The sequence below is a fragment of the Mizuhopecten yessoensis genome, unplaced genomic scaffold, assembly GCF_002113885.1.
Source record: "Mizuhopecten yessoensis strain PY_sf001 unplaced genomic scaffold, ASM211388v2 scaffold9331, whole genome shotgun sequence".
Classification (NCBI taxonomy): Eukaryota; Metazoa; Mollusca; class Bivalvia; order Pectinida; family Pectinidae; genus Mizuhopecten; species Mizuhopecten yessoensis.
In genome coordinates, this window is record NW_018407994.1 from 353,921 (window position 1) to 365,779 (window position 11,859).

The 11,859-nt window shown below is 36.2% G+C and overlaps 1 protein-coding gene and 1 non-coding gene across 2 annotated transcripts; both read left to right on the forward strand.

Moving 5' to 3' along the window:
* Window positions 1-2,855: 2,855 nt before the first annotated feature.
* Window positions 2,856-2,927, forward strand: Trnac-gca. The gene has a single exon. It is a non-coding gene; the product is annotated as a tRNA-Cys (tRNA).
* A 1,260-nt stretch (window positions 2,928-4,187) lies between these two features.
* On the forward strand, window positions 4,188-7,739 carry LOC110457828 (coiled-coil domain-containing protein 86-like). The gene is made up of 4 exons (XM_021509255.1): window positions 4,188-4,359; window positions 4,942-5,071; window positions 5,820-5,894; window positions 7,078-7,739. The coding sequence occupies exons 1-4, from the start codon at window positions 4,238-4,240 to the stop codon at window positions 7,141-7,143; spliced, it is 393 nt and encodes a 130-aa protein (XP_021364930.1). The 5' UTR covers window positions 4,188-4,237; the 3' UTR covers window positions 7,144-7,739.
* The last annotated feature ends 4,120 nt before the right edge of the window (window positions 7,740-11,859 follow it).

Below are 11,859 nucleotides of genomic sequence, written 5' to 3' on the forward strand. Positions count from 1 at the left end.
TAAATCAAATATATGTGAATGTCGATAAATCATATATTTCTCTTGGATATGGGTTCAAACTACTTTTACAGCTTCGCAATAAGTCAGGATTTTATAATACTATGTATCAAAACCGGTGGGACAGAAAATATATTTCTACACGATTCTGCAACAAAGTACATTAAAAGTTCAATATTAAATCAAATAGTCGATCATGTTGAAATTATTTTAAAATGACATCCAAATGATGATAGGGATGAATTCTCTTCCCGAAATTTAGTCCCATTAAACGTTTAAGATTACTCTAAACACCTTAGGTTAGGTCAAAATATAGCTGTAACAAATTCTCAAGCCCGTTTGGATTTTTAAGTTAGATTATAATTCGGTTTTGGTGATTTTAAAATCATATAGACAATTTGAGCTTAAAAAAATATATATATATGAAAAGGTGGATGTTTGCTTAGTTATATACAGACAGTCCTAGTAAAATGTAGCAACTGGGTTAAAGAAATGTCAATAAAACACATCGTTCTCTTGGAAATCGGTTCAAATGTTGAGATATTACATACAATAACTTGTAGATATATACATATATTACATATGAACGCATGTTAAGTCACATTTTGATTTGAATATGTCTTCTATTATGATCCTGAGCCCATGTCATAATAGTCAAGGACAGCAACGGCGAGAAACTAGCTAGTTTTCAGCAGTAAGTTAGAAGAGGGAGGGAGTGAAGGGCGATAGCAGCAGTGACAAAGTCACGACAACAGTATCTCGTTACGGTAGGGTCGAAATGGCGAAATTCACTCGTAACCAACCACATGGGAGGGGTCTCAAAAGGAGGACAACAGCGATGAGAAATGAAACAGAAGGAAATCCTGTAAGAGGAGGAGGAATCACGATAGACCCGGTCTGTTGGAATGCAGGACGTAACAATTGGTGCCAGTGGTGGGATGTAAACGGGAAACCTTGCATGGAGCGACATCTGTAACACAAAACATTACCGACTCGGCTTCTTCTTAATACTTGTGTACGACGCATATCCGTCCCCGACAAGCCTTTATACTTTTAATTGCGATCCCATTGTTGTTGAAAAGAGGCCCAATATGTATTACTTGTAAATGAACCGCCAGCTTTCAACATGCACCCTTTTCCTTATCATTAGCATTAGCTTTTCCACTGAACAGATAGGCGACATAAAGATGAAGATGAAGAACTGTGCCGTTGCAGTCTGTGACCTTAGTGACACAGAAAGAAATACTAAGGGTAGTTTGGTCCTGGCAACAGCAAGTGATTGGATGATACAAGAAGACTTCCGTCGTTAGATAAAAAGTATGTCAGAAGTGGCAGCTACACCGTTTATACCAGATATTGTGCCGTGGATTTAGTTCATCCAAGTAACTAGTCGTTGTGCAACGGACGGACCCATGGGAAGAGAGTTGGGAGAAGCTTATGAGAGAAAAATAAGTTAAAACCAACAATTTGTAGAAGACATCGTGACGTTATTTTCGAGTGTGGGCGAAGTCAGATACAAGGGCGTTGCTGGGCGTCATTATGGAACATACTGGCGCTACCACTGACCAAGTGGGATTCTTGACAATCTCAAGAAAAGAGTATTTCGCAGATTGATCGTAACTGAGTATAATCGAGTCTTTGATATAATCCAGCCAGCTTCGTTCTCAGTAAATAATCTAGTCAACATTGTTCTCACTAGATAATTTAACCACAATTCTCAGTTGATAATCCAGCTAGTATCGTTTTCATTAGATAATCCAACCACCACAATTCTCACTAGATACTCCAACAATAATTCCAGTTATATTCTTTCTCACAGGATAATGTCTAGCTGTCTTCGTTCTCAGAAGATAATACAGTCACCGTTTTTCTCAGTAGATAATACAGTCACCGTTTTCTCAGTAGATAATACAGTCACCGTTTTCTCAGTAGATAATACAGTCACCGTTTTCTCAGTAGATAATACAGTCACCTTTGTTCTCAGTAGATAATCCAGACACCTTTGTTCTCACTATATAATCCAGAATATTTGTTCTCAGTAGATAATCCAGACACCTTTGTTCACACTATACAATTCAGAATCCTTGTTCTCGTTAGATAATCCAGACACCTTTGTTCTCGGTAGATAATCCAGAATCTCTGTTCTTAGTAGATAATCCAGACACCTTTGTTCTCAGAAGATAATCCAGAATCTTTGTTCTCCGTAGATGATCCAGACACCATTGTTCTCGGTACATAATCCAGAATATTTGTTCTCGTGAGATAATCCAGACACCATTGTTCTCGGTACATAATCTAGAATCTTTGTTCTCGTAAGATAATCCAGACACCTTTGTTCACACTATACCATTCAGAATCCTTGTTCTCAGTAGATAATCCAGACACGATTGTTCTTAGTAGATAATCCAGAATCTTTGTTCTCGTGAGATAATCCAGACACCTTTGTTCTTGGTAGATGATACATTCGTTCTGCGAGATTTGTATAGTCATGTTATACTCTTACTTATGCTTCTAACATCGGATTAAAATCTTATATTACTACCTGTACATTGGGCGTAACCATTAAATGCTTGTTTACTGATATTATATTAATCAGATGTTTCAAATAATACACATCTTGCGATGCATTTCAAAGAATTGTGGCAGTTCAAAATATGATTAGATGATAATCATTTGGAAGCAAAAATAAATGAATAAAGAAATAATCAAATAACAGAAATTAAACGGGGAATTTCAGAATGTATAGGTCCGCTATAAAAAGAAATCGATGCGCTACTGTATACATTATGCATTGGTTAGTGTATAAGAAATGTGCCTTAATCTTTGCTATGAGTTTGAGTTGAGCATACCAGCGTGGTGGGGATATAGCTCAGTGGTAGAGCATTCGACTGCAGATCGAGAGGTCCCTGGTTCGAACCCGGGTGTCCCCTATGTTTTTTTTACATAAATGATCATATTTGTTTTACTTTGAAAGCAGTTGATTAGCATGTATATGATATTCACATTTTCGCAATCATGATCAATCAGGATTTAATAATACTGTACAGGGGAAAGTCTTGGAATTTGAGAGCAGCAAACTATTTTCAGCAATTTTTAGTCAATATCAAAATTAAGAGTAGCCTAAGTAAAATTAAAATTAAAATGGAGGGGTCAATTTCAGTTTTGAGGGGTCAATGGCCCCATGGCGGGCCCCTCCGGGAGTATCCCTGTCCTGTGTATTTAATCCGGTGTGATAGAAAATGTATTTCCATAGGATTCTAGAACAAAGTACAATTAAACACCAAAGCAAATAGTCGATCATAATTAATTGAAAATGACACCCCCTATCAGGATATACCGAAAGTTGATCTGATCCCCACAAAACGCTTAAACTTACTCTGAACACCGTAGTTTAAGCCCAAATATAGCTTTATCAAGCCCCGGTGGATCTCTTGTTTTGTGAAATTATAATTCGGTTTTACCAGAGACGTACCGTCACTGTACCCGAATTGGGACAGTACCCAAAACGGAACACTTGTGGGAAAACAGCCCAAGAACTCTCATTCAATGCAAAGAATTACTTGTAATGTATACAGTTTTCATTTGATAATACTTTTCATGACAATTAAACTGTATTAAGCTTTAGTGGCTGCCGATTATCGTTACATGGACCATTTAAAGGTAAGAATTATTACCAACACAAGACGTTCCTTATTCGGATATCATTTTCAAAAGTCTATTTTATCAAAACTAATTAATGCTTGTTAGGAGAAGAAATTTAATCAGAACCCTTCTTAACTCTAATATATCTCAACAAAAATAACTCCTCGTCACAAATGGTCCTGCGTGACGTCATTCAGACGTGTATGTCTATAAAATATCGGCATTTCAGTCAAATGTTCTTCTGAACTAGTAGTGCTCGTCGGCATTTTGATACATGTGTATTTGGACAAATTATTACCTAAAACCCATACTAATGTGACGAAATTGCCTGCACTAACGTTATATCTTTAATTGTCTCTGGTTTTGTGACTTTTAAATCGTATAGACCTTTTGAGCTTTAATGAAATATCTAAAAAGTTGCATGTTCGCTAAGTTATATCAAGACAGCCCACAGACGTATATACTACATTTATATGTCTCTGGACAGTCCTAGCAATATGTGGCAGCTAATTTAAAGAAGACCTGAAATATTTCTCCGGAAATTGTTTTTATTTTAGAAACATCTGTTTTGGCCAACACGTGCTTCCGGTTTCAAAAAATGGAAAAGAAGGCGATAGAAGCTGTTTCCAAACGGAATCAAGAAGTGAAAGATCAACTAAATAGTATACCGAAAGGCAGAGCTAAGTCAGGAAGGCCATGGAAAGTGAACAGAATGGCTAGGTAAATTAATATACATACAGAAGAGTACTGTTGAGCTCATCTCTACGTTTCAGTGCATCGAGTTCCTCCTGCCGGACACCAGACTCGGGACATTTTGACATGAGGGACCAGCTATCTATCTGTCAAAATGTGTGAGTCTAGTGTCAGGGCCAGGGGAAACTCGAGCTACACAGGAGTTTAATATATTATACATAGTCCTGATGATTGATTACTGTATCCGTTACTTTACATACACAGGTTCATTACACTCTGCCGATTGAACTGTTACGTCTAGGATAGCTTTATCAACTGATTATTTTAGTGATCTTAATTAAAAAATCATCGGCCTTAATATCACACATAGAAATAGCATAAATAAGCCCTCCAGCAAACACATCTTCACTAGCATGACAAAAAAACCGGCAAAATGTTGGAATCCTATATTATTTTTTTTTATTGAAACAATCTATTAGTATTACTATGTTTTTGAGCAACTATTGGTTGACGTTTTCTTTTCATTGATATCCGTCGTGGCATGTGCTTGCTTAGACTGCCAAAAAATTGTATTATTATGTTTTTAATTTTTTTTTTAAACTTTAACAGGTCTTCAGAAATAAAGAAAGTCAAGTCACTGAAGTCATCATGGGCAGAAAAAATGAAGAAAAAAGCAGAAGAACAATCTGTTAAAAGTTTTGAAAAACAACTTAAAGATGAACGGGCTGCAAAATTAGAAGTAAGTGTTAAAAAACGGATCATGACATTTTAAAGGATAATTTTATTGCTGAAAGAAAGCATTGTAATCAGCTCTGCCAAACTATTCATGTTTTTAAATGATGCAAGTTCCTAAAAATATATCTTTGAAGTTTTGTTGCATGCATCCTTCTATTCATGCTTATGGAAGATGTCATCTACCTATAATAACATTTAAACAGGATAATTCTTGAAGCCTCTTGAAAGTTTACTTTGTGTAGGTGTGGCTTACACAGGACAGAAATTGTGAAGAAATAATTAAAATAAGTAGTGATAATGGGTTACTCAAATACCATCCAGTGTTATTCAATTTAAACCATGATAATACTTGATTACCAAGGTATGTACATACATGTACTAATTTTTCAAACCTGTTGGTAACAGTCAGTTCTTTACATGTAAAAATTCTGCCGAAAGCGACCTCATAATATTTTAAATGACATAACAATGAAATATATGGATACGTACGGTAATCACAGCAATGCATAATGTAGACAGGTTCGTGATCTATATTTCTCTCAGATATGTATACCCTAGCAAAGAACCATTCAGTATCGTTTAACAATGCATGGTGCCTGTAGTAAAATATGTACACCCACTCCATTAAGTAATAATGAGATCAGAAAAAGTACTTTAAGGTACAAATATTTCCATTGGCAATCTAATTTCACTTTTTGCCATGTTTAAATATAGAGATACCTGTACTGACATGTGTATGCCTTCTGTTTCAGCTACAACGACAGAGACAAAACGAGCATAAACAGAGAAAATTGGAAAATGAGAAAAAATCAGAAGTTGTCCAGACAGTGAGTAACAACATGCGACTTGAGGAGGCAAACAATTGTTGAACCCGAGACTTAAATCAGTTTATTTATATTGCACCGAATTGTTATCATTTTGAAGAAATTGTCGACTAGAACATAAACAAGCATTAGTTGAAAAGCTTTATTGATATGAAAAATTAACAAAATGAACTTAATTTCTATACCAAGTTAACACCAATGAGAATTTAAAGTAGAGAGCTTTCAACCCATACCCTGGGCAGTTAGGAATCTCCCAGGAAGATATTGTCTAAGGTTAGAACAGAAGGGAGTGGTGAAAACAGGGGGTAGCTTGTGTCACCTGGTAGATATTCTTATCTAGATAGCCTTCTTCAGACATACATTCCTCATTGTGAGTGGTCACTTGGGTTAGTTCTACCATCTTTAGTGTCACCTGGTAGATATTCTTATCTAGATAGCCTTCTTTTGACATACATTCCTCATTGTGAGTGGTAACTTGGGTAAGTTCTTCCATCTTTAGTGTCACCCGGCAGATATTCTTATCTAGATAGCGTTCTTTTGACATACATTCCTCTTTGTGAGTGGTCACTTGGGTAAGTTCTACCATCTTTAGTGTCACCTGGTAGATATTCTTATCTAGATAGCGTTCTTTTGACATACATTCCTCTTTGTGAGTGGTCAATTGGGTTAGTTCTACCATCTTTAGTGTCACCTGGCAGATATTCTTATCTAGATAGCGTTCTTTTGACATACATTCCTCTTTGTGAGTGGTCACTTGGGTTAGTTCTACCATCTTTAGTAAAGATGACCAGATATAAGGTAGAATCTCTAAAGCTGTGTGTCTTGAAGCTTTCACATTCTCGTTCTGGGTACGGCAGTTATTTTATTTAAAAAGCAATCATTTCAAGAACAATACTGTCAAAAAGTTTTGTTTGAATTTGTAATGTTGACAAAAATACTGTTTACGTGGGCTGTTTTCGTTTAAACGATCATAGTTGTTTGTTTATTAAATAAGGTCGGACCTAGTAATCTGATGCTGCTTTCAGGCGATCCTTGACAAAGCCTTGCAAGGGCTGCATAAACATGTGCAGGTCCGCCAGGATTTATACCCGATTTACATTTAAAAACATACAAACCGGTTGTTCCGTATAAACGAACAGGTTTGATGTGTGAACACATTAAAAAAACTATTTTTTCTTTATTTCAGATTAAGAACACAGCAAAAATCAAGAGGATGAAGAAAAAACAGCTAAGACTACTAGCTAAACGTTGATGTAGATGATCCGAAATAATTTATACAATCTGATATAAAGACATTACGATGCTGATAACATATAAACGAAACACTCCTGAAGCATTGGTAAAGGATAGTGTCGCTGGTTGTGGATTGTCAAATCTTAAAAGACATTGTTTCCAGAAAATATCTTGATACAGCAAACATTCTGGATCGATGAAACATGAATTAACACCTAAAATGTAGTTTTCATTTCCAAAACAGTTCCATATTAACTTGGTGCTATTTGCAAGGTACATGAGAATGTATGCACACACACGTTTTTTCGACACACGGGTGTCTTGAATGAAAAGAATTATAAACCCTCAATTTACTCCACAAATTACACTTGTAAAGCAAAATTGCCGATTATAAGTCAGTGTTGTTGAAGTTCCTCGTGTAGTTTTACCAGGTGTCAATGGTTGGATTGCAAAACAATGCATGTCAGTTGTAGGAAATAGTAGGGTCTGTTCGAGAAAGTTTTACTCAAATAGAAAAAAATGCATTAAACATTGATACGTAGGTCTGAAGAATGTTGAAGATGTTAAGTCATGCATTTGGTTCATTGTTGAATTATTTAAAAATAAATGTTTATACAAAAAATCTTTTTTTTCTGAGTTGATTTGTAGTTTACAAGAGCTTTCTAGTGTTAAAAAAAATCGTAGTTTAACAACTTTGTAATACATGTATGTAATTCAGTCAAGAGTTATGTAGAAGAACTCGACTGGGTCGATCATCAGCGACCAAGTAGCTCAATTGGTAGAGCATCTGTCTACATTTCGGAGGGTTCAGGATTTGAACCCTGGTATGGCTGTGCATTTCCCCCCTCCTACTACATTTGGTGCCTGTGACCAACCCTTGTTTCAAGGGCAAGGGATACCAAAACCTGGGTTGTAAATAGTGATGTCTTGGGCAAAGACTTGGAAAAAGGAGGAAGGAATGTAGCAGAACTCGTTGAGGTGACCATGCTGGTAGCTCAATTGGTAGAGCCTCCATCTAGAGCATCCCAGGTTCGAGCTTTGCTCAAGTAACCTATTCTGATCGCTTTCCGTCCGTCATCGTGCATCGTGCATAAACTTTTTAGCCCACCATCAGATGATGGTGGGCTATTCAAATTACCCTTGGTCCGTCGCCCGTCCTTAAACAATTCTTGTTATCGGTATTTCTCAAGAAGAACCAGAGCGATCTTTCTCAAATTTGATATGTAGGTTCCCCTTGGTCCTTAGCTGTGCAGGGCAACTTGTGAGACTGATCGGATAAACAACATGGCCGACAGGCAGCCATCTTGGATTTTGATAGTGAAAGTTTGTTATCAGTATTTCTCAAGAAGTCCCATAGGGATCCCCTTGGTCCTTAGCTGTGCAGGGCAGCTTTTGAGATTTGATAGTGAAAGTTTGTTATCGCTATTTCTCGGGAAGTTTCAGAGGGATATTTTCTCAAATTTGATATGTAGGTTTCCTTTGGTCCCTAGCTGTGCAGTGCAACTTTTGAGACTGATCAGATAAACAACATGGCCGACAGGCAGCCATCTTTGATTTTGATAGTGAAAGTTTGTTATCGCTATTTCTTGGGAAGAACCAGAGGGATCAAATGGATGGTCGCTGCTCGCCAATGGCAGTTAAAGTCTTGCTCGAGAGAGCAAAAGTTGTCAAAAGTGAGGTAGTCACTGGCCCAACAAAAGTAGTTTGGGGGACTGTCGAAAAACCAGTTACTCAGGTGAACTAAAAGCAAGCTCATAGCTCAAATATGGTTGCTTTATCTTGTAAAATGGTCATCATCATGATCTCGTTGGAAAATATGCTATTTCTTAGTGATAGATGATGAAGGCCAGAATGTCTGTTTGCACATCAGAATTCCAACTTTTATTTGAGAGAGTATATAATAGCAGTAGTACAGACAAGTTCTTCTCAAATAGCTCTTAGCATTTTTATTCGCCCGTCAAATTTGACGGGAGTATTATGGTATGGCGTTGTCCGTCCAGCATAAACTTCTGTTTGTCCGGCAATCTCCTCCTACATTTGTCAACCGATCTCTTTGAAACTTGGTATACATTATAATCATGTATGAAGTTGTGTCTCCCCTAAAAGAATTTTGTTCAACAATTTTTCCAAAAGTAATTGCCCTTTGTTCATTTCAGTATTTGATTTTTGTCCGGCATTCTCCTCCTACATTTTTCAACGGATCTCTTTATACCCCGCAACGAAGTTAGGGGGGGGTGGTATACTGGAATCACCCTGTCTGGATGTCTGGATGTCTGTCTATCTGTCGTCCGCAGTAACTTGTCCGGAAAATTCCTCCTTAATTAACAGGTGGATTTCATTGGAACTTTGCATGAATGATCGGTATCTTATGTTGTTGCACACTGGCATTTTAATTTGGGATTTCGACCCTTTTTGATGGAGTTATGCCCCTTTTTGCAAAATACTTGTCCGGAAAACTCCTTAACTAACAGGTCGATTTCATTGAAACTTTGCATGAATTATCAGTATCTTTTGCTGTTGTGCAACGGCATTTTAATTTGGGATTTCGACCTTTTTTGATGGAGTTATGCCCCTTTGTGCGAAATATTTGTTTATTTTTGTTTTGTTTTTAANATATCTTATATTGTTGCGCACTGGCATTTTAATTTGGGATTTCGACCTTTTTTGATGGAGTTATCCCCCTTTGTGCGAAATATTTGTTTATTTTTTTTGTTTTTAATAAAATAGTGATTAACATAACTCATTACTGGTGGGAGACTATATTGCTTTGCATGAGTAAGCCTTTAGGGTACAGTTCTGGTTTATATAGGAGCGGGGGTATTAGTTAGCCTCTGGCTTACAGTTCAAGTTGAAACTTGGTATACATTATAATCATGATATGAAGTTGTGTCTCCTTTTTTCAACAATTTTCCCAAAAGTTATTGCCCTTTGTTCATTTCAGTATTTGATTTTTGTCCGGCTTCTCCTCCTACATTTTTCAACGAATCATCATGATATGTTATTACGTTTCCTTGAAAAGAATTTTGATTGATAATTTTTGCAAAAGTTATTGCCCTTTGTTTATTTTAAGTATTTGATTTTTGTCCGGCAATCTCCTACATTTTGCGATCTCTTTGAAACTTGGTATACATTGTAATCATGATATGAAGTTGTGTCTCCCTTAAAAGAATTTTGATTCGACAAAAGAAATTGCCCTTTGTTCATTTCAGTATTTGATTTTTTTGACTGGAGATCTTCTACATTTTTTGACAGATTATCAATGTTGTTGTGTTTCCTTGAAAAGAAATTTGATTCGAAGATTTTTGCAAAAGTTATTGCCCTTTGTTCATTTCAGTATTTGATTTTTTTTATTCAGAGATTTTTTCCTACATTTTTATAGCATGTCAGCTACCCACTCTTTGAATGATGCAGATCTTATTTCAATGTAAGAAAGTATATAACACTATATGGCATTCGACAGGCGTATATTGTTCCGCCCCGCGGTACCCTTGTTGCTTTGGGAATGCAAGCTCCAAGCTTCTTTTCTCTTACATATGAAAATGTATGTAATACAAGTCATAAATATGTTTAATTATAAGGATTAATTGAAAATACTTTTTAAATGTTACAAAAGCTGTATTAGCACGTAACCCTGTAGCATTCCAATCTGTACATGGTTCAAGTCCGAGGAATTCCCATTGTGAGGATTGTTTACAAGAGTACTTTCATTAAATCACAATATATTATGTGGAGACATCTAAGGTTTGTTCATTGATCTATATCTTTGGTATGCTGTTGATCTTGTACTAAAGAAATCAAAAATTGCGAGTTATTTCTCAGGTGCATCATAATGATCGAAGTTTTGCCTTTGAAATAATAATGTTGTTAATAAAATGTCTTCATCAATCACATTTTTGTCTGATGATGAAATCATAAAGAGAGGCCCAAGGGGCCTGAAGACACTCACCTTTTGGCATTTCTTTCTAGCACCATCTTTTATCTTTACATTTTTCAAAGGAATTTATTTGAGCAGATTGCCAAATCAGACCATTATACCCAGTTAATATATATCAAGGTAATTTCTTTTTGCAAACTTCATAGCACTCCATGCCAGCAAGTTAATTAATATCACGACTCTTGTTCTTTCTTTTCTTCAAAACAACAAGGTCTAGTGTTATAAGATACAGTGATTCCACAGATAGATGTACAATTTATGGAAAGACTTTTTTTTTTTTTTTTTTTTTGTAGAACAATATTAAGGGTGCTACATAACCAATATCAAAACAATCCAACAGCTGTTTTAAGGTTTTTTTATGCCCAAATTTTACCCCTCAAGAAGGCCAGCCATTATCCTTTCCAAATACGATTCCCCATCACCAAAGAATGCTTTTCTACAAAATTTTGTTTAAATCTAGCCATTGGTTTAGAGAAGCACTTCACGGATGAATGCAGATGACAATACCCCAATTTGCCCTGGGGAGCTGTTTTTTCTCTCTCAATGATATGGAGGAATTATGAAGACAAAGAAGATTTTCAATGTCTACATTAACTTTTGAACTTCTGACCCTGTCACATGAAATTTAGCAAGTCACAAGATAGTTCGAGCACAGAATCAATGCTTGAGCTCAAGAACGGTTTCATGAATATACCTCGTCCTTATTTATCAGGTTTTTATCAAGTGGTGGTTTGTGCCGAGGTTCTTCTGTTTCATAGGTGAATATATTCAATTTTAATTATTTTTTTGTGTGGAATCTAT